The following is a 25,753-nucleotide window of genomic DNA, read 5'->3' as shown; positions in this document are numbered from 1 at the left end:
TAAATAAGAAGCTCATACAACAAACCTTACAACAGGGAAAGTTATTTTTTTCTTCGTATTTTTCCTATATGTGACAAGCTATGTTAAACTTTGTGATCCACCCACTTAATCAGACCCATCTGTAAATTCAATTCTGGCTACAATCGAGCCAAGACGTTTTGAGGACTAAAATATAGTCACAAAACAGACCAGAACAAAAACAGCCAAAACAACTTTTAAAAGAGATAAAAACTTGTGTCTTGTTTTCCTGTCAGCCAAAATCATCCACACTTTTTTGACCTTCAACCTTTTGTTTTCCCCACAAATCCTCCTGTTGGTCCTGTTTTTGTCTATAAATTTGACTATCAAAGTTTAAGTTTTCTTTTCCTGCCTTTTTGTCTTCCTGTGTTTGGCACCATCTATTAAATAACATTAATTAAATATTTTACACATTTAACTATATTTTCTACATCTGTGACCCAAATATATTGTATTTATTTTGGCTTTAGAGCTTTTTTAACAACTACTTTGAGTTATTTATTTATTTTAGAAGTTAATTGGTCTGTATCTGTGACAGTAAATTTGTAAGGCAGGCTTGATAATCTGATACAATCTATGTCTATTCTTATTTCTGAYATTTTGCAAAACAAAATCAACAGTTCTGTATTGCGCAACACATTAAGCACCAGCCAATTGGGTCAAACATGTTTTTTTAATGATTTAAATAAATTATCTAACCTCTGTTGTTTATTCTGTGACTCACCCATCACTCTGTACTTGAGGAATTTCTTATTAAAGGGATCCTCCAAACCACAGCGAGGCTGTCTCATCACCTCCAGAGTTTCTTTATCCAGCTCTCCAGTAGGTGGCAGATCATTCACTCTCTGGAAGACTCTGACAGAACAAGAGGCAAATCAAACATCTGGAAACTAAGGATGAAAAACGAAGAAAACTAACTGGATTCTTTGTAGGAAGTTTCTTTATAGCACATCCTGATCTAACAGTTATGGCAACATGAACATCGTCTGTTTTCTCAAGAAAAGTCATAAATAATGATACCTAAGAGCTTCAATGAGCTCCTCCAGGTTGTCTGTGTCTGTTGGATCAGCTGGAACAGTCAGGTAGCCGTACTGCCTCAGATACACCTGTACATTCAAATATTTGTCTTATTTATTTTACAATATAAAAGAAGGGTTCTGAATTTTAAAAAGTGGAAATGAGTGTTTTGATTTTACCTTTGCTTCATCCAGCTCTGGCCACTGAACCACCGCACATGCTGCTCCATACAGGCTGAGCACCAGCAGCAGCAGCAGCTCTGTAAACTCCATCGATCAGATTCTGGTTCCTGCGGTCCAAAGATCGGGTGCTTAAAGCCTGAGGAGTGTTCAGCAGAGTCAAACAGCAGACTCTTTGTTTCCTGYGCACTCCAGGGGTTTTTAACTCTGATGTGGAATGAGTCAGCCCCGTGGCTCTGATGATCCATCTCTGAGGAATGAGAGCAGGGGGCTGACCTCAGCTGTTAAACTGTCCAGCTGTTCTGAGGGGAGAGATGAGGAGCTCCTGCTGCAGCTTCTCCACACTTGTTTATAGAGTCGAGACACCATTTTAAAAAAAAAAAGCTCCAGTCCAGCCTCATTAAAAGTTATAAGTGAGGGCACACTGTAACCATTCCCACCCTGTGATCACAGGYATTTTGTTTGTTCTCTGGTCTTCACATGACTGGATCTAATCACAAACTAAAAGTAGGTCTAAAACCACAGAATAAGACTTGCCTCTGGTCTCCACATTCCTGTTGTCCTCAGAAAACAAACCATTCAGGTTTTCGACTGAGCTAAATGGTTCAAACTACCAGATTCTAATGTTGCGCAAGAGCAGTGGGTGGGTTTCTCCTTCTTTTTAAAGTTAAACTAACATCTGAGACAKATGTGAAAACCTGCTTAACCTTTTTCAACTGTATTCATTTTGATGCATGCATCAAAATTAAGGCTTGTGGGCCAAATGTGGCCTGCCACATYGTATTATGTGACCCGTGAGAGCTTCAAAGGTTTATTCTTAAACTACACTGAACAAAAATATAAATGCAACACTGTTTTTGCTACCATTTTTTATGAGCTAAACTCAAAGATCTAAAACTTTTTCAATGTACATAATAGACCTTCTTCCTTCAAATACTGATCAGAAATTTGTGTACATCTGTGTTAAGGGGCACTTCTCCTTTGCATATATCATTCAGCCCACATAGCAGGTGTGGCAAATCAAGATGCTTATTAGACAGCATGATTATTGCACAGGTGTGCCTTAGGCTGGCCACAATAACAGGCCACTCTGAAATGTGCCGTTTTGCTTAATTGGGGCACAGGGGGGTCTGAAAACTAGTCGGTATCTGGTGTGACCACCATTTGTCTCATGCAGTCCAACACATCCTATAAAGTTGATCAGGTTGTTGATTGTGGCCTGTGGAATATTGGTCCACTCTTCAATGGCTGTGGRAAGCTGATTGACATACGCCTATCCAGAGCATCCCAAACATGATCATCATCTACTTTCTTTACCTTGGAGTTCTGTTTGCCGTTGAAAATCTGAAATTCAAATTTCCTGTTGAATGACACTTCAAAGACGATGAGTTATTGTACTCATCTGCTACCGCCAGCAAATGATGTTACTACTTTGATAAAAGGAGGTTAAGACTAAGCAATTTCAGCTCAATTTTATCCCCCCCCCCTCCCACACACACACCCACACAAGCAATTTCAGCTCAATTTTATCCCCCCCCCCYCCCACACACACACMCACACTTTTTTAACAAAGATTGCAAATGACCTTTTTTTTTTTTACCATTTTAGGGAGGTTTGTGGTACTGTTGTCACAGAGTTTTACTATTAGTCACAATAGGCTTCAGAGGCGTACTTACAAAAGWATTAGCCAGAGTAACAAGTGAGATCAAGACGCAAGTTCATGGTTTGCCTTAGCCTGGTAAAAACCAGASCCTTGTCCTTCACTTTGCTACGTGCGAGGGTCTGGACTCGMGGCTATAGAGAWGCGATTCTTGCTGGAGGCGTGACCTCTGCTGAAGTTTAAAATGATWGGATCSKTTGGCCAYGACRTATGTCRCTGTGAAGGAGGCTAAGAAGCTTACTGGAAATTGCATGTGCTGTAAACAACCCTACTGAGAGGAGAAAAGTACTGAGCTGAAMGAGACAATTGTAAATGAGAGCTGCTGCATTGTCAGACCAATTTAATTTAATTTGGAAGCCTTATCAACACGGACTGGCTTCATTCACTTCCTCCACTGCTGTATGCTAAAATAACTAGCAGACACTGTGTAGAAAAACGACGTCGTTCAAAACTCCGCCTTCTGTTTGCTGATTGGCCCAGGTGAGATAAACTACAAGCAGACACTGCACAGAAAATCAACGTTCTGTTCTCTGATTGGCCTGGAYAAAAATTCTCCTGAATAAATCCTTGTCAGTGGGAGAAATCCCAGACGGAGCAGTGAAGGGAAACTAGAATTGAGCGGAAYTGGAAGGCAAAGGCCAGGCTAGGTTTGCCTCAAACTAAATGGTGTTTAGGCTATTTTTCTTTWTATTTGTTTTGTGATGTGAGGAATTAGGAAAAACACTGAAGGGAAAAAATTCTCATGAACTGTTTTATAAATTTTTAACAAACTTTAAGAAAGTAAATCACCTCTAATAAACTGTACTTTGGGTCAATGAGTCACTCAGTTTAACAAATGAGCTAGAATCATCCATCCGTCCATTTTCTTCTGCTTATCCGGGGTCGGTTCACAGATGCAGCAGCATAAGCAGAGAGACCCAGACTTTCTTCTCCMCAGCCAATTGGGCCAGCTCTTCTGGGGGAATCCCAAGGYGTTCCCAGGCCAGCTGAGAAGCGTGTCCTGGGTCTTCCTCTGGGTCTCCTCTCAGTGGGACGTGCCCGGAATCTCACCAGGGAGGCRTCCAGGASGCATCCTAACCAGATGCCCGAGGCACCTCAACTGGTTCCACTCGACATGGAGGAACAGCGACTCTACTCTTGAGTCCCTCACGGATGACTAAGCTTCTCACCCTATCTCTAAGGGAGAGCCCAGACTCCCTGTGAAGGAAACTCATTTGTGGCYGCTTGTATCCTCGATCTTGTTCTTTCGGTCACTACCCAAAGCTTGTGCCCATAGTTTGGTTGGAATGTAGACCAACTGGTGAATCGAGAGCTTYGCCTTCTAGCTCAGCTCTCRCTTTACCACGATAGATCAGTRCAGCGCCCCCATCACTGCAGACGCAGCACCAATCCGCCTGTCAACATCCCGCTCCATTCTTCCATCATTGGTGAACAACATCCAAAGATACTTAAACTCCTCCACTTSAGGCAGAACCTTTTCCCTGGCTCAAGACCATGGTCTTGGATTTGGAGGCACTGATCCTCATCCCGGCCACTTCACACTCGGCTGCGAACCRCTCCAGTGAGAGCTGAMGATCACGATCTGATGAAGTCAATAGGCCAACATCATCCGCAAAAAGCAGAGATGCAATGCCAAGGTCACCAAAACAGATTCCCTCAGCTGCGCCTAGAAATTCTGTCCATAAAAGTTATGAATAGAATCTGTGACAAAGGGCAACMTTGGCGGAGTCCAACTCTCACTGGAAACAAGTCCGACTTACTAAAGGAAATGCAGAGCAAACTCTAGTACCTGTTGTACAGGGACCTAACAGCACGTATCAAAGGGCTTGGTACCCCAAGCTCCCGGAGTACCCCCCACAGGARTCCCCGARGGACACAGTCAAACTTCCTGAATCCGAGATTCGACTTTYTCCAGGACCCCTGAATAGACCTTGCCAGGGAGGCTTAGAAGTTTGATCCCCATCTGTGGTCCCCCTTTTTAAATAGGCAGACCAMCACCACAGTCTGCCAATCCAGGGGAATTTYCCCCGATGTCCACACAATATTGTAAAGTTGTGTCAACCAATGCAACCCCACAACACCCAGAACCTTAAGGAACTCCRGGCGAATCTCTTCCACCTCCRGTGCCCTGCCACMGAGGAGCTTCTTAACCACCTCGGTGAYCTCGGCACCTGAGATTGGAGAGTTCAACCCAGGGTCCCCAGGCTCTACTTCCTCATGGGAWGGCATGCTAGTGGGATTGATGAGGTCTTCGAAGTATTCTGCCCACCGACCCACAACGTCCCGAGTTGAGGTCAGTAGCGCACCRTCCCCACCATAAACAGTGTTGGTTGCAAACTGCTTTCCCCCTGAGATGCCAGATGGTGGACCAGAATCTCTTCGAAGCCATACGGAAGTCTTTTTCCATGGCCTCTCCTAACTCCTTCCACACCCGAGTTTTTGCCTCAGCGACCACCTGAGCCGCAATCGCTTGGACTGCCGATAACTATCGGCTGCTTCCAGAGTCCCACAGGCCAAAAAGACCCGATAGGACTCTTCCTTCAGCCTGACAGCATCCCTCACCACCGGTGTCCACAAGCGGGTTCAAGGGTTGCCACCATGACAGGCACCGACAACCTTTCGGCCGCAGCTCAGGTAAGCCGCCTTGACAAWGGAGGCACGAAACATGGCCCACTTGGACTCCATGTCCCCCACCTCCCCTGGAACATGTTCAAAGTTCCCCCGGAGGTGTGAGTTGAAGCTCCGTCGGACAGGGGACTCTGCCAGACGTTCCCAACAGACCCTCACTATACGTTTGGGTCTGCCAGGTCTGACCGGCATCCTCCCCCACTACGAGAGCCAACTCACTACAGGTAGTGGTCAGTGGACAGCTCCGCCCCTCTCTTCACCCGAGTGTCCAAGACATGTGGCCACAGATCAGATGAAACAACCACAAAGTCGATCACCGAACTGCGGCCTAGGGTGTCCTGGTGCCAAGAGCACATATGGACACCCTTATGCTTGAACATGGTGTTCATTATGGACAATCCATGACGAGTGCAGAAGTCCAACAACAAAACACCACTCTGGCTCAGATTGGGTGGGCCGTTCCTCCCAACCACGCCTCTCCAGGTCTCACTGTCATTACCCACGTGAGCGCTGAAGTCCCCCAGCAGAACGAGGGAGTCCCCGTTAGGAGCGTTCTCCAGCACCCACTACAAGGACTCCAAAAAGGGTGGGTAATCAAAACTGCTGTTAGGCGCATAGGCACAAATAACAGTCAGGACCTGTCCCCCCACACGTATGCAGAGGGAGGCTACCCTCTCGTCCACTGGGGTGAACCACAACGTACAGGCAACAAGGTGGGGGTCAATATGTATGCCCAGTCCTGCTCGGCACATCTCAGCATGGGCAACTCCAGCGTGGAAGAGTGTCCAACCCCTCTCGAGGAGACTGGTTCCAGAGCCAAAGCGGTGCATCGAGGTGAGTCCAACTATATCTAATCAGAACCTCTCAACCTCACACATCAGCTCAGGCTCCTTCCCTACCAGAGGTGACATTCCACGTCCCCAGAGCCAGCTTTTGTAGCCAAGGATCAGACCGCCAAGGTCCTCGCCCTCSACCACTGCCCTAGACACATTGCACCCGACCCCTACGGTCCCTCCCACAGGTTGTGAGCCCATGGGAAGGGAAGGGGGACCCATGTCTCCTYTTCAGGCTGTGTCTGACCRGCCACCAGGCGCTTGCCAWCATGCCCCACCTCCAGGCCTRGCTCCAGCGTGGGGCTCCGGTGACTGGCGTCCAGGCGACAGAACACCGAGTCCATTTGTGGTGTTCATCATAGGGGTCTTTGGGCTGCACTTTGTCTGATACCTCACTTACTGTTTGCCTTGGGTGACCCTACCATGTGCATGAAGCCCCAGACAACATAGCTCCATCATTGGGACACTCAAACCTCTCCACCACGATAAGGTGGCAGCCCAAGGAGAGGGAGCTAGTCATTCACAAGAATGTTATTTTTGAGGTTTGACCAAAAATGTCTACAAACTCCGTCATTTCTCAACATTAGAGAATTTTTAGTCTAAATCTCTCTCTGACACAAACACGTTGGAGTTTACTGTGACACATTTGTCTGGATGCTGACTTACCAAGTTATCAGTTTTATACTTCCTGTGTTTGTCACTGTTATTACAGTTTTTATTGGTAAGTAAAATAGGACACAAAGCTGGTAGAAGTTAAGGGTTGTGCAGCTCCTTATCTTTGAAGCGTTCATGTTTAACGATAAGTTGATGGCTTTTAAGTTATTGCTAAATTATGTATCTTTTTTTTCTTTAAGACAGACGTCAAGAGATCACATTCACATGGACCAGATTACCTGCAGAAAAGTTCCATCTGCTTATGAGTCAGACAGACACAGAATGATACTGAAAGATGCCATATTTTATTGTGTTACTCAAGTCTTTTGCAGTCACAGAAAACAACTTGCAGGAAAAAAAGACAAAGAAAACATCTGGACTGAATCCTCTGCAGGTTTAAAATTTATTAAGACAAAAAACAATCCTGGTCATTCATTAACAAAATACTTAAAGTTCGCAAGCAAACATGTAGTATCTAATTAGTTTTAACTTTACATGACACTGTAAATAAAAAACAAATATAAAAACTCTTTACTCCTGTAAACRCATAATTAAGAGTTTGAATTACATTTATATCCTGTTTACCACACATCCACATGTTCAGAAAACAATAACTAGAAGTCTTCCTGGGGGCTGATAAATCGCTTCCAACAAGATATTTTTAAACCGGCATGACATTTTAAAAAAGCCTTCTGTAGATCAACATTAAAAGAAAATGATAGGATAACATTTGCTTCTGCTAAACTGTGAAAACCTTAGTTTCCTTGTTTTTTTCTCTGCAGTTGGTCTAAAAACAGACCATGATGACAAACTAGCATTACTCTGCTGCACTGGCACTTCTGCAGTTTCACACCAGGCAGCCAAAAAATAAAAATAAAAAGTTTTTTTGCTAACATTTTGTAATCTTTCCCTTTCAGAATCACTGATTTTTTTCTTCACACCATAGCACAGAGTGAGTCATGGCTCACACTAAGCCAAAACTACCAGAAATGTTTAATTTATTTGTAAACAGCTGAACAAGTTTCATGCTTTCTATTCTCCAACAACAGAAGACATCATTGAAGCAAACACTCAGTTATAAGAAAAGTTTAAGTTACTTATAAATACATTAAAAAAAATCTGTTTAGGATATTGTAACTTGCAGTACCAAAGAGAAACTACACAAGATGAAATAAAACTTCAAAACGATTTTTGTGTGTATTCCAGTTGAGTCCTTGTCCCAGARTCTGACTTTTCTGACTGTAACTCCTTTAACACAAACCTTGATTTAAAGAAGTGGTTCTTTATAAGCAAATCCACACAATGCATTAAAGTTTCAAAGTTAGTTTATAAAACTAATATTTACGATGATTCTGTATGTAAAGAATAGATGTTACATCTACTCCAAATAAATTTAAAAAAATTACATTTGTCTTTGCTATAAAATTGCATAAATGCAAATGGAACCGCATCTTCAKCGTGAAGTGAGTGAATCACTCAATGTTTGGTTTACCTTCAGTAAACTCTTTAAATCAGACAGGATCACAAATACTTAAATACTTGAGAATACTGARCAAATACACAAATGATCAGTTTCTGTTTTCTTTTCCCACTGAGACAGATTAAGACAAAGTTTCCTGCAAGACGTCAGAAACTGAACCTGGTTCTAATCGTCTCTGACCCGGACCTTCACTGTGTGCCAGGCGTTGTTCAGCAAACCCCTCAGGTTCCAGATTGGAAGGACCGTGTCCGGCTGCACGTTGTAGCTGCTGTCCACTGCTTTGCAAATGATCTTCAGCTCCTGAGCGTCAGGAGGAAGAGGAGTGGTTAYCTCCCACAGCTTCCAGGCCCAGGCTCGACCCGGTGGAGGCGGGGGCTCGGAAGCCTGTCCCGTCTCACCGCTCCTCAGCTGAGCTACCTGCCACGTTTTTCCTCCATCCACAGAGACGTCCACGCGCACCACCTCCCTGCCCCCGCCGCTCCACGCGTAGCCCTTCACAGTTAGCATCTCGTCGCTGCGGTCGATCACGGCTCCGTCGGCCGGGACTGTGATGGCAGACTGGACCGGCAGCTCCTGGATGGCCGGAGCAGATTTAAAGTCCACGTGGTTCCAGTCGGTACCAGGGGAGAAACTTTTGTAGTCCTGCTGCTGCCAGTGGCTGTTGCTCTCCTCCGCGCTGACCACGATCTTACCCAGCCACTTCACATTACGCGCACCCACAACGCCCGGGACCACCACTCGGACCGGGAAGCCGTGGTCGCGGGGAAGTTCTTGATCGTTCATTTCATACGCCAAAAGCACATCCCCTTCCTCCCCGAYGGCCTTGTTCAGAGGAATTGAAGAACCGTAGGTGGTCCCCGTCACATCTTGGTCCAGCCCTTCAAAATGAACGTGGCGAGCCCACTTGGCCACRTCTGGGCCAAAACCAGCAGCCAGAAGCACGTCCCTGAGCCGGGCGCCGCTCCATTTAGCATTCCCAATGGCAGCAATGCCCCAGTTTAGACCCTTCACCTGCTTCACCTTATTCATATCACTACGCCGGTTACCTGCACACTGCAGCGTCGCAGTGATCGTGTGTTTGGGGAATTTAGTCTTCAGGTCCTCTAAAGACAACGTCAGGACATGTCCGGGCCGCACCTCCACCTGAAGCCGGTATGAAGCCGGGTCTATTTGAGGAACCGGCAGGTGGTTTCTTTTGAAGAAGAAGGCAGCGGGAGTGATGTAGCTGTCTGAGAGGATCTCAGGAGGCGGCTCGCCGTTGAAAGGCTTGCGGGTGTTGATCTGTAGGACCGGGTGGCGCTCGGGGTCAGAGGAGAAGGGGTCGGTCGGTTCAGCAACACGCTGCTTCTTCAGGTCCTCTTCACTCAGCTCRCCAATCTTTGATTACGCACAAACAAAAGTTTAATTAAAAACAGACATTTTTATTTTAAACTGATGTGTACTTGCTGCATGAGCTCTTGTTCTAAAGACACCTGAATCTAATGAATAAAACCTGAAGTCAAGCTTTTTTTTCCCTCTACTGGTCTTTTGATAATGTGCCAGTATGAAGCCTACAGATGTTCTTTAGTATACAGAATCCAGCAGACCTTTTCTGTCTGCGGTGACCAAGACTAGGCTGACAGCATAAAGKGAGAAGTTCCTTCAAAAAGAAATGTAGCTGTACTTAGGTTATACAGTGGATATAAAGTCTACACACCCCTGTTCAAASGCCCAGTTTTTGCAAAGTAAAAAAAATGACAGCAAGACAAAAATTTTCACAACTTTTTCCACCTTTTAATGTGACCTGTAACCTGTACAATGCAAGTGGAAAAACAAACAGAAATCTTTCAGGAAGGTGAAGTAAAAATAAACAACTGAGATAATGTGGTTGCATAAGTGTGCACACCCTTTTAGAACTGGGGGTGTGGCTGTGTTCAGATTTAACCAATTACATTCAAACTCATGTTAAATTGGAGTCAGCACACACCTGTCACCAATTAAAGTGCCTCTGATAAAGTTCAGCTCTTCTAGTAGGCTTGTCCTGACATTTCTGTGGCCACTTCATTCAGCACAAGCCATGGTCTGCCAGAGCATCAGAGGGATCTCATTATTCAAAGATATCAGTCAGGTGAAGGMTACAAAAGAATTTCCAAATCATTACATATACCATGGAACACTGTGAAGACTGTCATCATCAAGTAGAGAAAACATGACACAACAGTGACATTACCAAGAACAGGAAGTCTGTCCAAAATTGATGATAAGACAAGAAGAAAACTGGTCGGAGAGGCTGGCAAGAGGCCAACARCAACACTGAAGGAGCTGCAAGAATTTCTGTCAAGTACTGGCTGTGCAGTACATGTGACAGCAATCTCCCGTCTTCTTCATGTGTCTGGGCTATGGGTTGGGTGGCAAGAGGGAAAAGAAAAACATTCAAGCCCGGCTTAATTTTACAAAAAGACATCTGAAATCTCCCAAACACGTTATGGTCTGATGAAACCAAGGTTGAATTTTTGGACATAATTCCACAAGGTATATTTGGTGCAAAAAACAAAAGCACTGCTCATCACCAAAAGAACACCATACCTACAGTGAAGCATGGTGGTGGTACCATCATGCTTTGGGGCTGTTTTGCTTCAGCTGGAACTGGGGCCTTAGTCAGGGTGGACGGAATTATGAACAGTTCCAAATATCAGTCAGTGTTGGCACAAAACCTTCAGCCTTCTGTTAGAAAGCTGAAGATGAAACTTCATCTTTCAGCATGACAATGACCCAAAGCACACATCTAAATCAACAAAAGAATGGCTTCACCAGAATAAGATTAAGGCTTTGGAATGGCCCAGCCAGAGTCAAGAACTGAATCCCATCGAACATCTGTGGGGTGATCTGAAGAGGGCTTTGCACAGGAGATGCCCTCGCAATCTATCAGATTTGGAGCAGTTTTGCAAAGAAGAGTGGGCAAATRTTGTCACRTCAAGATGTGCCACGCTGATAGGCTCCTACCCAAAAAGACTGACTGCTGTAATTAAAGCCAAAGGTGCTRCAACAAMGTATTAGTTTAAGGGTGTGCATAGGCAACCAGGGCATTGCAAGTTTTTTATTTTATGTTTTTTCTGCTTTAAAGGTTTCAGGTTTTTTTTCCAATTGTACAGGTTATAGGTCACATTAAAGGTGGAAAAAGTTGTGAAAAATTTTGTCATGCTGTCGTTTTTTACATCACAAAAACAGGGCATTCGAACAGGGGTGTGTAGACTTTTTATATCCACTGTATGGTTATATTCTTGCCAAATGTCATCTTTAGGTCGGTGACATTTAGGACCTATAATTTAACTGCAGAGGTTTATATAGAAGCTGTTCATCAGCTATGTGTAAGCTGGTCTAAAATAAACAAATCTTTTCCTGAAAGCTTTTGCCTTTTTTTGTTCATCCATTTCACAAATTTTAGAGAAAATACTACAATTTAAGTGTTTTGGTTCAAGAGAAACTTTAAATAAGTGAATAAAATAAAAGTCCAACCTTGTACTGCGAGAGGATTTCCAACACGTGTTCCTGGTCGTGTACGGCATACAGAGCCCAGAAAGGTTCAAGAGCTCCACCTGCTGCCAGCAGGATTTTATTCCCACCAGGGTGCATCGCCACAAACTCAGTGATGTCGTAGACGCCTCCTTTGTAGGTGACCCACACTCCATCTTCCAGAGAGCGGTGCTTCGTCACTTCATCGTGGCTGAAGATGGGAAGAGGTGAGCGCCTCTCAAACGTCAACGCTCCAGTATCTGCTCGCTCCACCTGGACAGGAACAAAGAAAGCATTGATTTGTTGTACAATAATAAAGAATGTCAATATGGACTTTACACTTAATGTTTTGTGTAGGCAGCATACCACACAGATGTGTAAACAGCAGTCTTTATTCTAAGCCTGGTCTGACAGATGGCTTGTAATGAACAAGCAGAAGGCAGTTAATGTTTTATTTAACTCTGAGGACACTTMATGTTCTCCAACCATGAGCGTGTGGGATTTTAAATTAGTTTTTATGATGTAAAGYAAATAAAAAGTAATTGATGTACAAAGTATTTTCACCTTGGCACAACAAAAACTAAATAATAAATTATGGTTTTAAATAYATAATCTGTTCCAAACCTTGTGGCGGTGCAGCCCATATGCCAGCACAGCTCCGGTACCRGTCAGCAGACCTGCCAGGATGTGTTTCCAGTTTGTGCGCTCGTATGATTTGTGCTCCTCAGTGTTGCTGCTGCTGCGGAGACGAACTGCACACAGCGCCGCCACAGGCGTCACCTTATGTCTGAGAGAGGAGAACTGCGTCTTTAGACATAAAACTGAACTCAGAGTGTTATATGTAGAATACGGCTGTTTCTAAATTGTAAAGGTAAAAAGGTGATGGACGCCACATTTCAGACTACACTGTGCTCATTAAATAACACCAAAATGTCCTTGTTTTTAACGGCAAGATGAGAATAATGCTGATCCAATTCTGTTTTCTACCTGTGAGTGCTGATGAGTCCACATCGTGTCAGACTGGGACAGCGTCTGAGCAGCAGCATTGTACTGATGTTCTGGAAAGAGACGAAGCTGGAAGAAAAACAATAAATTAATTAATTCATAGATCTGCTGATGCCATATGAACAGTAACAGAGGTATTTATTTAATCGTTTCCATGATGTGAAGCTGAATCAATAACTTATTTTACTCAGAATAAATGATTTCCTCCTGTCTAACAAGCTAATGTAGCATGCTGCAATGTGATGCTAAAACCATTTAAAACATGACTCAAACATGACACCAACATGTGTTTAGGCTGCTGATCTGTTAAAAGTTAAAACGGGACTTATGTTGAGACCAGAGATTTAAATGGAACAGTGGGTGTCCCACATTTCAGCGCTCTTTTGCGTATCAACACAACAATTGTGTAATAACAGAATTAAACAGAAAAAGGTATTAAATGATTAAATTTATTTTAAAACAGGATGAAAAATGCATATTTAAAACAAAAACTAAGATAAATGTTTACTAACAAACAGAAACTCAGTGTGAACACAAGCTACAATGAGCTAATCCAGATTTTATTTTAAAATAATCTGTTTTAGGAACAATATATCACCATCTACAGGCTATATGAGATGAGGGATTAACAAAGTCAAGATGTTATAGTTACCCAGAGTCTGAAGTGGAAAAAATCTAACAAGCCAACATCAATATGTGACAACTTTTTTCCTTTTTAAATGTAATGAAAACTTAAAAAAAATAATAAAACTAAATTTACATTTTAAGAAACACCAGAAAAATACTGAATTTCTTAACTGCTGAAACACAGACATCATACTTGTCCTCCTGAATTCACATCTGTGGATTATCCAGCGTCTCTCAATGTGTGTTTTTACCAAACTCACCCTTTAAACTTTTACCTCCTACTCCACCGACCAATCAGCACCAACTTTACTGTCATTGCAGTCAATCAGCTGAGGGGGTGTGAAACGCAAAAAGGAAGCTCCCAGCTTCAGTGTGAGAACATTAGTAAATAAAATGTAATAAACACCATAAACAGTTTGACCTTCATGATGTTTCTCAATGAGTCTGACTGAAAACATAAGTTTAGTTCTCTTTTAAACTGAAGCACAAATTTAAAAAAAAACATAGAGTCCCTCATAAAGTGACAGAAAAGTAGCTTTGCTTTATCTGTCAATTTACAACCATCTTATCGCCGTCTGCAGAGGCCACTAAGATTAGTCGGGGTTATCTCTAGGCAGCAGGCCTGTCTGTAGATAAACTACTTGTATTTTTTTTCTCCATATTTTGCCTTTATTTCTTCACAAATTTCTAGCAGTGTCTCTTCTACCAATACAGATTAAAAACCTAGCCTGGAGGAATGCTTTTATCACCCGCAGCCTTCCATGCCAGGATTTTAAAATTCTTATGATGCCGAGAAAAGACAAGAGTTACAGCTGTTTTGGTCAAACCTTGTAAATGACATTAAGCACGTTCTTGTGATATTGTGAAATCTTGTGAAATGTGTTGGCATTCAGTCAATGAATCGAGGATGACGGAGTTCTTACGACACAAATGTTTTGCTCAATATCTGTAAAACTGACCGAGTCGAAGCCACTTTTGTGTTGGCTAAGATTGATTTGCTGTGGAGAACGTCTTGTACCAACTCCAAATGACAATGACTTGTTGATGTACAGCCAAGAAGTACTAGTCCAGTGGCTGAGATGTTTTGTGAACAGCCTCTTACAGTCAATGATAGTTTTAAATAGGATATCATGCAATCAAATAGCGGTTAAAAATCAGCTAACATAAGGTAACATGTCAGACTGTAGCTTAACATTTGTAAAAGAAAAGAGAGGTTAAGACTGAAAAGAGGTGGAAGCCATCTCAGATCAGTTGGAAGCCAAAGATTAATCAGTTGTGGGTGTCAACCCAGTCATTAGTTTGTCATAATTTGATTAAAGTCTCTCTTCAGTGATTCATGAACTAATTTTCTAACACTGCAGACAGACAAAAACATTAACGCCTTCAATAGTGGTAGATAATAAAGTGAGAGCAGTTTAAAAGACAAGGGAGAGAATCTTAAATCTGACACTTCCATCTCTACATTCTAAGAATAACATTTCGATTTCTGTCACGGCATGTCAACTGAAAGAAACAACACAAAACTATAGAGAATTTTATTGAATTGTTTTCCACTGTTTGTGCTTCAGTGTTTCGTAACAAAGCAAAAAGCTCAGCATCAAACGGAGTAGAAGGGGAGCTGACATAAACACAAAAAGGTGAAGAGAACCTTCAACCTTTGCTCGTCACGGGGCGCCTACTGATCCAGTTCAGCTATCCCGCTGTCCCATCCAACCATGTTCTACTTGTTAAGGACAAGTGGTCATTCAGAACAATTAAACACAACCAATCAATGCTTTGAGTTGTTTTATCTCATCTCTCTGATTCAGGCAGGCAGGCAGGGTATTTAACCTCATATGACCTCATTCTGAATAAGGAACTGTCATGTATGCATTCTAGTCTTAGTCACACTATGTAAACACACCCTCACCTTAATTACATTTTTACCTTCTAGCAAGGTTTTACAAGCAGGTTGCAGCTGTCTGTTGCTTTCAAACTTGTTTTTAAATTTCCCAGTCAGTACAATGAAATTTAATTTAAGTAACACTGTTGAGGAATGAGGACAGAATCAGGACTGGAATCATTCATCAGACAACACAAGTATTTAGACAGAAATGTGACTGATGTTACAGTTTGTACTGACAACACAGTCGCAGTACTGATTTTATTTAAAACTGCAGCTGGGGTGATTAACTTTTATAAAAGACAAAAGAACAATAGTTCCTGCAGTATCAGCTAACTTGTTTTAAAGATGGCACTTAATATAGTGTAAAATAAAGAGAATGAGAAATTATTTTTTATAAAACCACATCAAAATATCTGGTAAGCATGACGGGGGGTGGGGGGGGATCACCATTTAAACATTTTCATTTGTATAATAATTGTTACAATTAGAAATCATCCAAGGCACACAACGATGTGGCCATTTATTAACATTTATGTAAATCTTTGCATGCTTCATTTGATATTACATTTACATAAACATAACAGCTCAGTATTTATGAATTCATACCATCACTTCATATTGCAATGAAGTGATATCAATCTATTTCCCCTTTAAACATTATTTCAAAAAGCTATAACTTTAAATTATGTGTTTTAATCATTTATCTTACCTATGAAATATTACATTCAATAATACTCAGTCAAATCCTTGATATGTTGGTAAAATAAAACAGGTTTTTCACAGTTCTGTCATATTTATCTCCACAGAAAGATCTCACTTTTCTGCAACATGATACTGACGTTTAATGTTGTTATAAAAATACTATAAAAGTGTATGAACACTTAAATGTAGGATGGGCACAAAAACAGTAATTAGCTGTGAAGGCAGGGTTAATTTACTTTAGCTGAAGTCTGGATAGAAAGGCGAGGGTAATGAATCCTGTTTCATTCAAACATTCACACCAATAACCACAGTCAGACACATTATACACACTTCTGACTTCGTCAACTTTTTCCTCATATCTTCATATTAACATTTAACCAGTTTAAACTAAACAAGAAGTGTAAGCTAGCTAACATCATCCAGTGTCTGTTTGCATCATTCACTTCTTGGCTAAAGCTAACATTCGTGGCTGTTCACAACCAAGAGATTAATATAAACAAACAACCTATCTGCTCCCGTTTCTTCACCTACGCCAAGACATTACTTACTTTGAAACCAGTCAGTTCTCTGCTTGGACCCAGAATGTGCGATGCGCAACCGAACCGACCGCGTGGTGACACCAAACTCACTCACAGCCGGAGGCACGAGCTGCGTTCATCAACAGAGCTTTAAAGACAGCTACGCACCATTTACAGCCCGGCGGACGAAACGGACAGCCATGGTCTATGACCATGGTGGGCGTGGTTTCTGCTTCCATTCAGACAGAATGCCCGCCCTGATCCGATGGCTAGAAAAGCGCGATACAGCTAAAAATTTTGTATCGATCCGATAGTGTCAACCAATGATCCGATACCGATACTTTTAAATATTCAACAAATATGCATGTTAAAAATGGCTATATTTAAATAAACTTTCAGTAGCAATAAGAATTTTTGTGATTTGTTTTAGCTGGATTAATAATTAGTTAAAACCCAGTCAGAATTTGTGCAGTTTACAGATAAATAGGAAGTATTTTATTACTGTAATACTGTAAAGTTTTGTTGTTGAGAAACAGTAATAAGGTATCTATATTGTTACAGTGATATTGATCAATTCTAATTTCATGATTAGTATATATTATCAGAATTTGAATAAATATTCAAACTATAGATCACTAACTACGTCACCGATGCAAATAAAAAGTTGCTTTGCTGCCAAGATCCAAATGTGATGAATAAAGTCAGTATTTTAGATGTGTGCACTTTACTTGGTTAATAAGTTATATTGGACACTGGGTAAAATCTCTCTTTAAGATGTTTAAATTACAAGAAGTGTGTCGAAGTGTTTATAATAACATTGTAAACTTTGAAAAGATGTGAAGAAAGAAACATTTGTGACCTCCACTGGTAAAGTGAGTCAGGGTGAGCACAGGCTGCAGTTACAATTAAAGGAAAGGGATTTTTGCTGTAAATAACATTTAAAACACCATTTAGTAATTCTGATAATGACAATAACAAATAATATTCATAATTTATCTTCCAGTTGAAGTTTTCTAACAGGGTGAAGTAATCATATGAATTTATTTTTCTCTGCTAGGTGTATTATAGCCAGGAGAATCCCTTCAAATAATTCTTGTACATCATTTTACATACTGAGGATTCTCTTTTTAAATATAAGTCCCTCAAGATGAATAAAAATGTTGTTTTTAAACCTCTAGTCATAAGCAAAACTACTTTGACGCCATACCAAGTGATAAATCAACAAACTACAAATCATAGTAGCTTTTGAGTTGGAGAATTTGAAAAACATCATACTACTTCCTCGTTTTCCAACAAAGGTCACATTTTGTTTTATCCATTTGAAACTAAACCTACAGTCCAGTCTGTCAGTGTTTTCTCTTTCCCTGCAGAAAGCTGAGTAACGACACTTATTTGAGATTAAAAGCGAGAGAAGAATGTGTGTCCAGATTTGGCAGCTGTTTTGTAAACTGCAGCTCAGTCTGACCTGCTTCCTTTGTTCCGCTCTGAGCCTTTGCCACGTTGGATGAATCAGGCCCAAACAGGACGGAGGACCGTTGCCACAGCAGCAGTGGACTCACTGGACTGTGTCCTGATTCAAGGCTTTCTGGAAATAAAGGGATGAAGCCTCGCTAATTTTTACAGAACAAAACGTTTGCACAAAAATTAATCTGGGAGCTTCTTTGTTTCTCTGAAGTCCGTCGCCCTTCAGCTGAGGGGGAACCTGATCCTGCTGCACAGTGAAGACACAAAAAACGTTTTTACCTCAGATGTTTCCTTCTGCAGTTTATCATGGAGGAGTACTGCTGACCTAATTTCTTCTTTTTCAAGCAATTAAAAAAAAAAAACCTGAATCAGGAGGGTCACTGTTGCACAGGTCACATTGTTCCACACCTTGAAGGCTTCATCCTGAAGCATTCAGGGCACTGCAGCAGTTTTTACTCAGGTCACATGGCTGATGAAAGCATTGTTGTTTATTGAAGCTTATCACAGACTTTACTGCATGCTGAGCTTCTTGAGATAAGAGTCATCTGCCCATAGAAACAATCAGACCAAGTCAAACTTTAAAACTCTCCACAGGGACATAGGTATTTAACACAAGTGCAATGTCCATATATATAAAAAAGATAATGGGATGTAAAAGCTGCTTAAATCTGTTCTTAGTATATAAAAAACACCTTAATTTACTCTGGTATGGATTGAGACAAACTCTCCCTTTAATTCCTCAGTTATTTAAATAAAGTCAGCATGGACTAAAAGGTTGGAATTTTTATTTTGTGCCACATAAATGTGTCAAATAAGTTCCTACAAAATGGATTGTAAAAAAAAAACTCAAGAAAAACTTTTTGTATTTTANAATAACAAAAAATAAATAAAATCAGGAGAAACGAGCAGGTCATCGTTTGATAAACTTGTAAGAAATACGTGTTTTAATATCGACTGAAATCAGTTTTACACAAAATATATATTTTAGTCCTTTACTGTTTTTCATAACAAAATGAAATTTAAAAAAAATTTATTGTCAGGTCCAGATTTTAGTTTCATCCTTTTTTTTTGTGCATAAAATAAATGTACGCCTTGCAAACTCTTCTTTAGGACTATCTTACACATCATAAAACCAGCTGTTTGATGTGAGTGAGTTCATCTGTTTAACATAGCAGAACTGTTTTAATGTGTGTAACCTTTAATTCAAAATCTAAAGCATTGTTGTGCAAATGTGCTGAAGTGGGAGTGTCAGAAACAGTAGGGAGTTTTTTTTAAAGAGACAGAGACCAATTTCAAGGTGTTTAAATAGACTAAGCCTAATTTATTTTTGATATACAGCATTTTAGTTCAGCCATTTCATGTAGATTTTTTATAGCTTATTATATTTGTTAAAGTGAAAGATGTTTGTTTCACATAACTGCATCACAGGATGTTTCTCACGTAATAAAACATGATTTTATAACCCTGTTCCATGTTAGTGACAGTTTGATATGACTGAGTGGTAAAACATAAACCCATCAGAACATGTGGGGTTAAATCAGGTCTGAGTATGCAGAACCTGGTTAGAATACTGCTGTTTTGATGGAAGTCTGGATTTGATGGTTTTTGAGGCAGGTTTTATAAAAGAGTCTCTCAACACAACTCTTAAAGAGTTGTATTTTCAGATTGTACAGTTTTTTCAGGAAACACCCTGAACCTCTGAGCTGAACAGAAAAAAAAAACAAGATTTTGAGTATACAAGTTTATTACATGAAAAAGGCTTGATGTGAGAATTTAAATACAACGTTCTGAAAACCAACAAGGCTCTACAATAAGAGTGTCTATATTAGGAAACAAAATATTCTTACACCACACTAAAGCTGTTACCGTTTTGCTCCAGGATTTTAGCTGTGGTCTGTTTGAGATTCACATGTGGGGGTGAACATCAGTCCAGTTCTGTCCGGCTGAGCTTCAGTAGTGCCCATTACCACAGCTACACACATACACACACTCACACGCACACCAACAACAGAACGGTTTCTCCGCCGACACTCACTGCTGCGTCATCTTAGCAGCTTCAGCTTTGATCAGAGAGATGAGCTCCAGGTTTATTAGAAACACAAAACGAAGACCCGCAATCTGCAAAACCAAACAACAGGTCAGGGTTAGGTTCAGGATGTGTGTCCCTCTGCAGCCCAGTAAACACGCCGCACTCACCTCCACCACAGAGTTGTTGTTTAGTTTCCACTTGTTTCCCGACAGGACCGGTCTGCCGTCGATGTAGATGGGCCGCCTGCCTTCGTTGGCGATGAAGAAGTCACCGTTGTTCTTCAGCTTAATTATTCCTGTTGAGACAAATTGACAGCAAAACCTCAGTAAATATTAAACGATTTATGAAAGGTTGATTCATGTCACCAGACATCCGATCCCAGATTATTCATTATTACTTTGTGTTGAAAGTTCAAGATAAACTGTAAAATTTAAAAGCTTTTCTTAAAGGTTCAAAACCAGACAAGTACAGACAGAAAACTTCCAGCTAACACAGCTCCCACAAAGTCTGGGACATTAAAAGTTAATAATTAACACTTATTTATATTAGAGAATAAGTTAACACAGAGGTCTTTATTTTGTTTCTAAAGAGGAAGAAGTCACTTTAGTCAATGGGATATGATTTTAATATCTGTTAGTTTCAAAAGGACATTTTTTTTTGAATGTCAGAAACTGATTTCTTTATTTAGTCCAGCAGGGGTAACTGGAGTGTTGAATTTCAAACTGCAACCCCATCTGGGTGGAAGATTTACATCCATCCCTCTTCTAAAACAACTAAATTAAAGCTACGAGGAGGCGGAGTTTATTACCAGCAGTCACCAGGTGAGAGGCGGGGCACAACCTGGAGTCAACCACTCACACCCTTACACCATAGGCCCAATTAAGAGTAACCAGTTAACTTAACATGCATGTTTTCAGATGTGGGAGAACACCAGAGAATCCAGAGAAAACACGCATGAAAAAGGAGAACAGGCAAACTCAATGCAAACAACCCACATCCAGGAATCAACCCAGGACAGTCATCAGTGCTATCCCACTGCAGCCCAGTCCAGGGAAGTGCAAAGATGCTACAGAAACAAGATTTAATGACCCTTTAAAAAAATTATTGTCCTGCAAGAGCAGTTTCTGCAGCTATCAATCATTTTCCTTACTTAAGCCTTCATAATTAAAAGTAATAGCTTCATAAAATGCAAACATTTTGACTATATGTCATAAAAAGCTAGCATGTTTACCTTTACAGATTAATTAAACACCAAACAAAACAAATATAATTTTATTTTGGATTCAACCAGAGGTTTCCTGTAACCAACATAGTTTAAAAAAAATTCATAAAGTAAAAATAAATCACCTTGTTTCCTTGATATTTTCCAGGCAGGCCCCTCCAGAGACAGATCTACATCTATCTGTTTGTCCTTTGTTGCTCTCCCCAAAGTAATCTGAATGAACAGACGATTACAGCAAGAGTACATCTTTTAAAGTTGAATTTATTTGACTGCTTCCCGCTTTTCCACCTGTCTCACCTCTCTTGATCGCATGAGGTAGCGGACCATTCTTCCTCGTAAAGCTGCCAGAGTCTGATTGTCAAAGTCAGGCATGCTCATGCCTGGTAATAATAATAATAAAAAAAAAAACAATATCAAAATGAAGCTACACAAATCTGGATTACTCCAATAAAATCTGAACATAGAGGCTGTCTGATCGCTCTCAATGAGTTTCAGTTTACACACCTGTGATACTGTCCACAAGAACCTGCCATCGAGGCAACTCTTGCTCCAACTGTCGGATCTCTTTTTTCTGATGGCGATCAGAAATCATCAGCTCTGTAAACAAGACCACAGAGTAAACCAGAGTGAATATTCAGTTTGTTCAGCATGAAATTAACAGGTTTGTCACTGACTTTACAAGCAGCTGTGGGTCAAAGCTAAGAGTCCTTATATTTTTTTTAGGAAAAATTGAGTTTTTATCAAAACAGATGTTTAACCTGAAAACACAACGCCTGCTGTTCTGAATGTTGCCTACAGAGGGAGGCACTGGATTTCTCTACCAAGTTAAGATCCTGGTTGTTGTAAAAGTAACATATCTGTTGTAGTTTAAGCTATACAAGTTAAGATGTATTAAAAAGACAAGAAAATCTAATTTCTTACCATGTTCCAACACTTCGTCTCTACTTTCCCTGTATGAAGAAGGCACATATATGAATGCTAGAAAACAGTGTTACAGTGAAAAATATCAGCAAGTGAAGAAAAGACTTACTTTAACTTTGCTTCATCGACCATCTGCTCAGCATCAGAAAAGTTGAGGACTTGGTCACCTTTAGGGAGGGGCTGTACTGCAAGACAATCAGTTCACAGTGCTTTAATAGAAAAACTATAAATTTATATTTGTTATTTTATTTAGTAAGCAGTTTTTCAATTATTAAAACTATAAACAACTAATGCCTTTGTGTTTAATTATCATAACGAAATGTTACAAATCTTCCAAACAGTAAAGATGTAATTAAATGCAGTGTTAATAGTTATATTATATATATTTTTGTTTTGTTTAATAATTGTTGTGACATCACTCATTCATCTGGATCAGCAGTTTAGACAGATGTGCATCATTTCTATAATGACTTTGTGAGTTGACCAGTTACAAAAGAACAAAAAAAAAACCTTTTCTTTTAACTAAAACTGCTTTTCATGAACACTTCAGGAGAAATGTGTGAGGAACTATAGTTACCACTCTGGTCGTCGAGAAGGTAGTACTGCTTAAGCAGCTGCCAGTGAACCATCAGGCTCTTGGGTGTACGTGATGGGTGAAAGACACTGGGGTGTTTGCTCAGAAGTTCCTGGAAAATGTCCAGTTTGGGCTGACTGGTCTGTTTTAGAAAGAAACAAACAATTTTGTGATTAAGTTATACAAGTTATGTCTCATTGAGGAGGAAAGCTATTCATTTAAAATCCTAACTATCTTTCATATTCATAAAAAGTTAAGTATTATGCGACTTACTGAACCAATTTTGGTAAGCAGCCCCTGTTCTGTCTGACTGAAAAGAGCTTTGCTTTGGATCGCTGCAATTGCCTCAGGATGAAGCTGCCGCATAGCCTGCCAAGCCAGCCTGTTCAAACAGACAACACAGCAAAGTTCTGAACAACAATGACAGAAATAAGAAGACAAACTCCGAAAATAAAAAACAGGGTAATAACTGCAAAAGGTAAAATGCTCCGTCTCTTACTTTGAGATGACGGGATCGTACAGCAAAGCGTACCACCTCTCTTTAATTTCCCGCAAACTGAAGCGACAGCTGAACTTTACCCCGAGATGAACGGCAGTCAGATCAGTAGTCTACAAACAAATAGATAAAACACACACATGTCAATTATCTGTTTGTCTCATCAGATTATAAACTGACACAAACTAAGAGTCATTTAAGGCAAAAGTTAAAAAAATGCAATGTTTTCCTTGGCCTCACCTGTAGCACAGCATTTATTAGCAGCAGATCATCTGTAGGTTTCCATCGCCCCAAGTCTTTAGTAATATGCAGAGGTTGCTTGCTTTTCTTCACTCTTTTGGCCATTGGTGTGGGATTTATTAGCATTGTCAGACGGGGAGTGAGAGCTGTGCTTGATTTAGTTACCTAAACATTAACAAAAAAAAAAAAAATCATTGATATAACCAGCTATTCTACGAAATGTATTCGTTTTTGGCCTCTCGTTCCACTAAGAACATTCAATATTTTTATGTTTTATACCTTTTTCTTCTCAACAGATGAAGGTTCACTGCTCAAACATCGAATCGGCTCGATGACAGGAGGGCCTTTTACTCTGCTGGACGACTTCACGAGACTACTCTCCACAAGCTCATCATCGAACTTCTTTCTCTTTATTGACCTTAATATGTAGATAAACAGGTGTGCTTTAAGTTTGAACATCTACCACACACAAATATTTAAAGAAGGAACAATGCAATTACTGCCCAACTACAGCGCTACTGTAATAGTTCAATGTGCAGTCACTTATGAATCAAACCTAGATGAACTTCTCCGTTTAGGAACGCTGCCTCCAAATGCTTGGGTCGCTGTTCTTTTCACATCTTTTACGCCGAGAGACTCTTCATCTTCAGATCGACTCTGAACGCCAGCGACTCCCATTGGTGCTCCAACCACAGGGTCACTGGCCTGCATCTCTTCATTCACCTCAAGAAACTTTAGAGACTTAAGACCTGCCCACTTTTCAATATTTATGCAAATACATTTTTAAAAAGGTAGGTGTGTTGTTCTTAGTGTTTGTGAGGTAAACTTTGAAAATTAAGGTATTATTTGAAGATATTAATATTAATATGTAGTTTTGGAGCTTCTAATGAATCACACCAGAGTTTACATCTGTAACAACTTGTTATGGCCCAGTTTATTATACAGGGCCATACAGTGTACTATAATATTTTGGTGATAAAGTTCCATCTCAAGTGAAAGTATTTAACGCACAAAGTTACCGAAAATCCTTGTATTTTCAACAAAGTATGTTGTTTTGTGTTCACGTCCAACAAAATGCGACTCCTTTGTTTACATGAGATGTTAGCATAAGGCCTCTCACCTTCAAGTGAGTGCATTAGGCAATAAATAACAAAATACACGTATTAATTGCGGGAACAAACCTATCATATTCTGTACCAGAATGCCATTACTGAAAAAGACAACAAAAATATATCAAATAACCCACATGGACATAAACTCTGTAAGTAAATTGTCGTTAGCTTAGCTAGCTTAGTTAGCACAGCCAGCGCTGCTTCATAAACGAACACAACTAGCATCGTTGCTCTTACGACTCACCTTTAACAGCTTTCGACTTTTGTTTATAGAAAAGGTAGTAAATTCGGTTTATGTGGTCTGCTTTTGCCTGTTAACTTTCCTGTGTTAACTCGACTACATATCTAACTTGAGCATTTAGCGTCCACCTTATTAGCATTAGCAGCTCGGCTATGTTTGTCATCCTGTATTGCCTCGGTTATGCCAACAAACCCATGGCGCATTAGCGCCACCTCGTGGGTCGGAAAACAAACATATGGAAGAAGTTATTTTATTCTTTTTATATGTTCAAAATTCATTTGTTACACTTAGTAACTGGACTGTACAGTAGATATCCAATTTTATTTTTTTCTTATTCAAACATTAACAATTCAGATATCTTCAGTGCCATTTTCCCAGGATAGATGTTGACCGTGTAGTTTTTTTTTTCAGGTCCCCACATTCCTATGAAGATAGTAGTCATTTGGAATATTTTGTTTCCAAAGAGAACATCATATTTTAGATATCTGCAATGTAGTTGTTACAAGCGTAACATTTCTCTTTTCACTTGTTTTATAATAAAATGTCATCTTGGCAAGTTTCAATAAATTATCTGTTATTTGCAATCGTGTTCATGTTATTCATCAACCAACAAATTTGGAAACTGCTTTATAACTAGCTGTAATATCAGTAATAAATATCCTTTATCACAATTTTTTTAATCTTTAAAATGTATTTAGTTTATAGACACAAATTTATTATTTATTATATATAAATATAATTAAAGGTGAAGCACAG

The 25,753-nt window shown here is 40.3% G+C and overlaps 3 protein-coding genes across 7 annotated transcripts in view; all 3 read right to left on the bottom strand.

Annotated features, from left to right (window-relative positions):
* mmp19 (matrix metallopeptidase 19) overlaps positions 1–2,654 on the bottom strand; it is an 8,262-nt gene extending 5,608 nt beyond the window's left edge. Inside the window, exons 1-3 of the mRNA XM_014031928.1 lie at positions 1,215–2,654; positions 1,039–1,124; positions 743–873 (exon numbers count right to left, since the gene is read on the bottom strand). Of these exons, the coding sequence (XP_013887382.1) occupies positions 743–873; positions 1,039–1,124; positions 1,215–1,307 (310 nt within the window). The 5' untranslated portion in view covers positions 1,308–2,654. The remainder of the gene's footprint in view (positions 1–742; positions 874–1,038; positions 1,125–1,214) is intronic.
* A 4,618-nt stretch (positions 2,655–7,272) lies between these two features.
* Positions 7,273–18,512, bottom strand: suox (sulfite oxidase). Of its 3 annotated transcripts, XM_014031927.1 has the most exons (6): positions 18,442–18,512; positions 18,164–18,283; positions 12,949–13,035; positions 12,586–12,748; positions 11,965–12,234; positions 7,273–9,846 (listed from the first exon to the last, which is right to left on the bottom strand). In XM_014031927.1, exons 3-6 carry the CDS (start codon positions 13,005–13,007, stop codon positions 8,635–8,637), a joined length of 1,704 nt encoding a protein of 567 aa, XP_013887381.1. In that variant the 5' UTR covers positions 13,008–13,035; positions 18,164–18,283; positions 18,442–18,512; the 3' UTR covers positions 7,273–8,634. The 3 variants fall into 3 exon arrangements, with proteins under 3 accessions (XP_013887381.1, XP_013887379.1, XP_013887380.1); XM_014031925.1 differs by lacking the exons at positions 18,164–18,283; positions 18,442–18,512 and adding an exon at positions 16,729–16,903; XM_014031926.1 differs by lacking the exons at positions 18,164–18,283; positions 18,442–18,512 and having other exon boundaries at positions 12,949–15,726.
* A 1,376-nt stretch (positions 18,513–19,888) lies between these two features.
* On the bottom strand, positions 19,889–25,169 carry mcrs1 (microspherule protein 1). 3 transcript variants are annotated; one of them, XM_014031933.1, is made up of 14 exons: positions 25,001–25,169; positions 24,201–24,376; positions 23,924–24,062; positions 23,645–23,809; positions 23,408–23,517; positions 23,182–23,290; positions 22,912–23,050; positions 22,444–22,519; positions 22,335–22,363; positions 21,918–22,010; positions 21,711–21,793; positions 21,539–21,626; positions 20,359–20,486; positions 19,889–20,280 (listed from the first exon to the last, which is right to left on the bottom strand). In XM_014031933.1, exons 2-14 carry the CDS (start codon positions 24,353–24,355, stop codon positions 20,194–20,196), a joined length of 1,401 nt encoding a protein of 466 aa, XP_013887387.1. In that variant the 5' UTR covers positions 24,356–24,376; positions 25,001–25,169; the 3' UTR covers positions 19,889–20,193. The 3 variants fall into 3 exon arrangements, with proteins under 3 accessions (XP_013887387.1, XP_013887389.1, XP_013887388.1); XM_014031935.1 differs by having other exon boundaries at positions 24,201–24,367; XM_014031934.1 differs by lacking the exon at positions 25,001–25,169 and having other exon boundaries at positions 24,201–24,994.
* Between the last annotated feature and the right edge of the window lie 584 nt (positions 25,170–25,753).

The sequence above is a fragment of the Austrofundulus limnaeus genome, unplaced genomic scaffold (assembly GCF_001266775.1).
Source record: "Austrofundulus limnaeus strain Quisiro unplaced genomic scaffold, Austrofundulus_limnaeus-1.0 Scaffold1348, whole genome shotgun sequence".
NCBI lineage: Eukaryota > Metazoa > Chordata > Actinopteri > Cyprinodontiformes > Rivulidae > Austrofundulus > Austrofundulus limnaeus.
The sequence above is the reverse complement of the archived record's forward strand: the minus strand, read 5'-3'. Positions and strand labels throughout refer to the sequence as shown.

Coding starts and splice junctions, on each gene's coding strand:
- mcrs1 (XM_014031933.1), bottom strand. CDS start 24,355: ATGCAGGCCAGTGACCCTGTGGTTGGAGCACCAATGGGAGTCGCTGGC. Junction 23,810..23,923: donor CATCTGTTGAGAAGAAAAAG/GTATAAAACATA, acceptor GTTAATGTTTAG/GTAACTAAATCAAGCACAGC. Junction 21,794..21,917: donor TCTTGTGGACAGTATCACAG/GTGTGTAAACTG, acceptor TATTATTACCAG/GCATGAGCATGCCTGACTTT.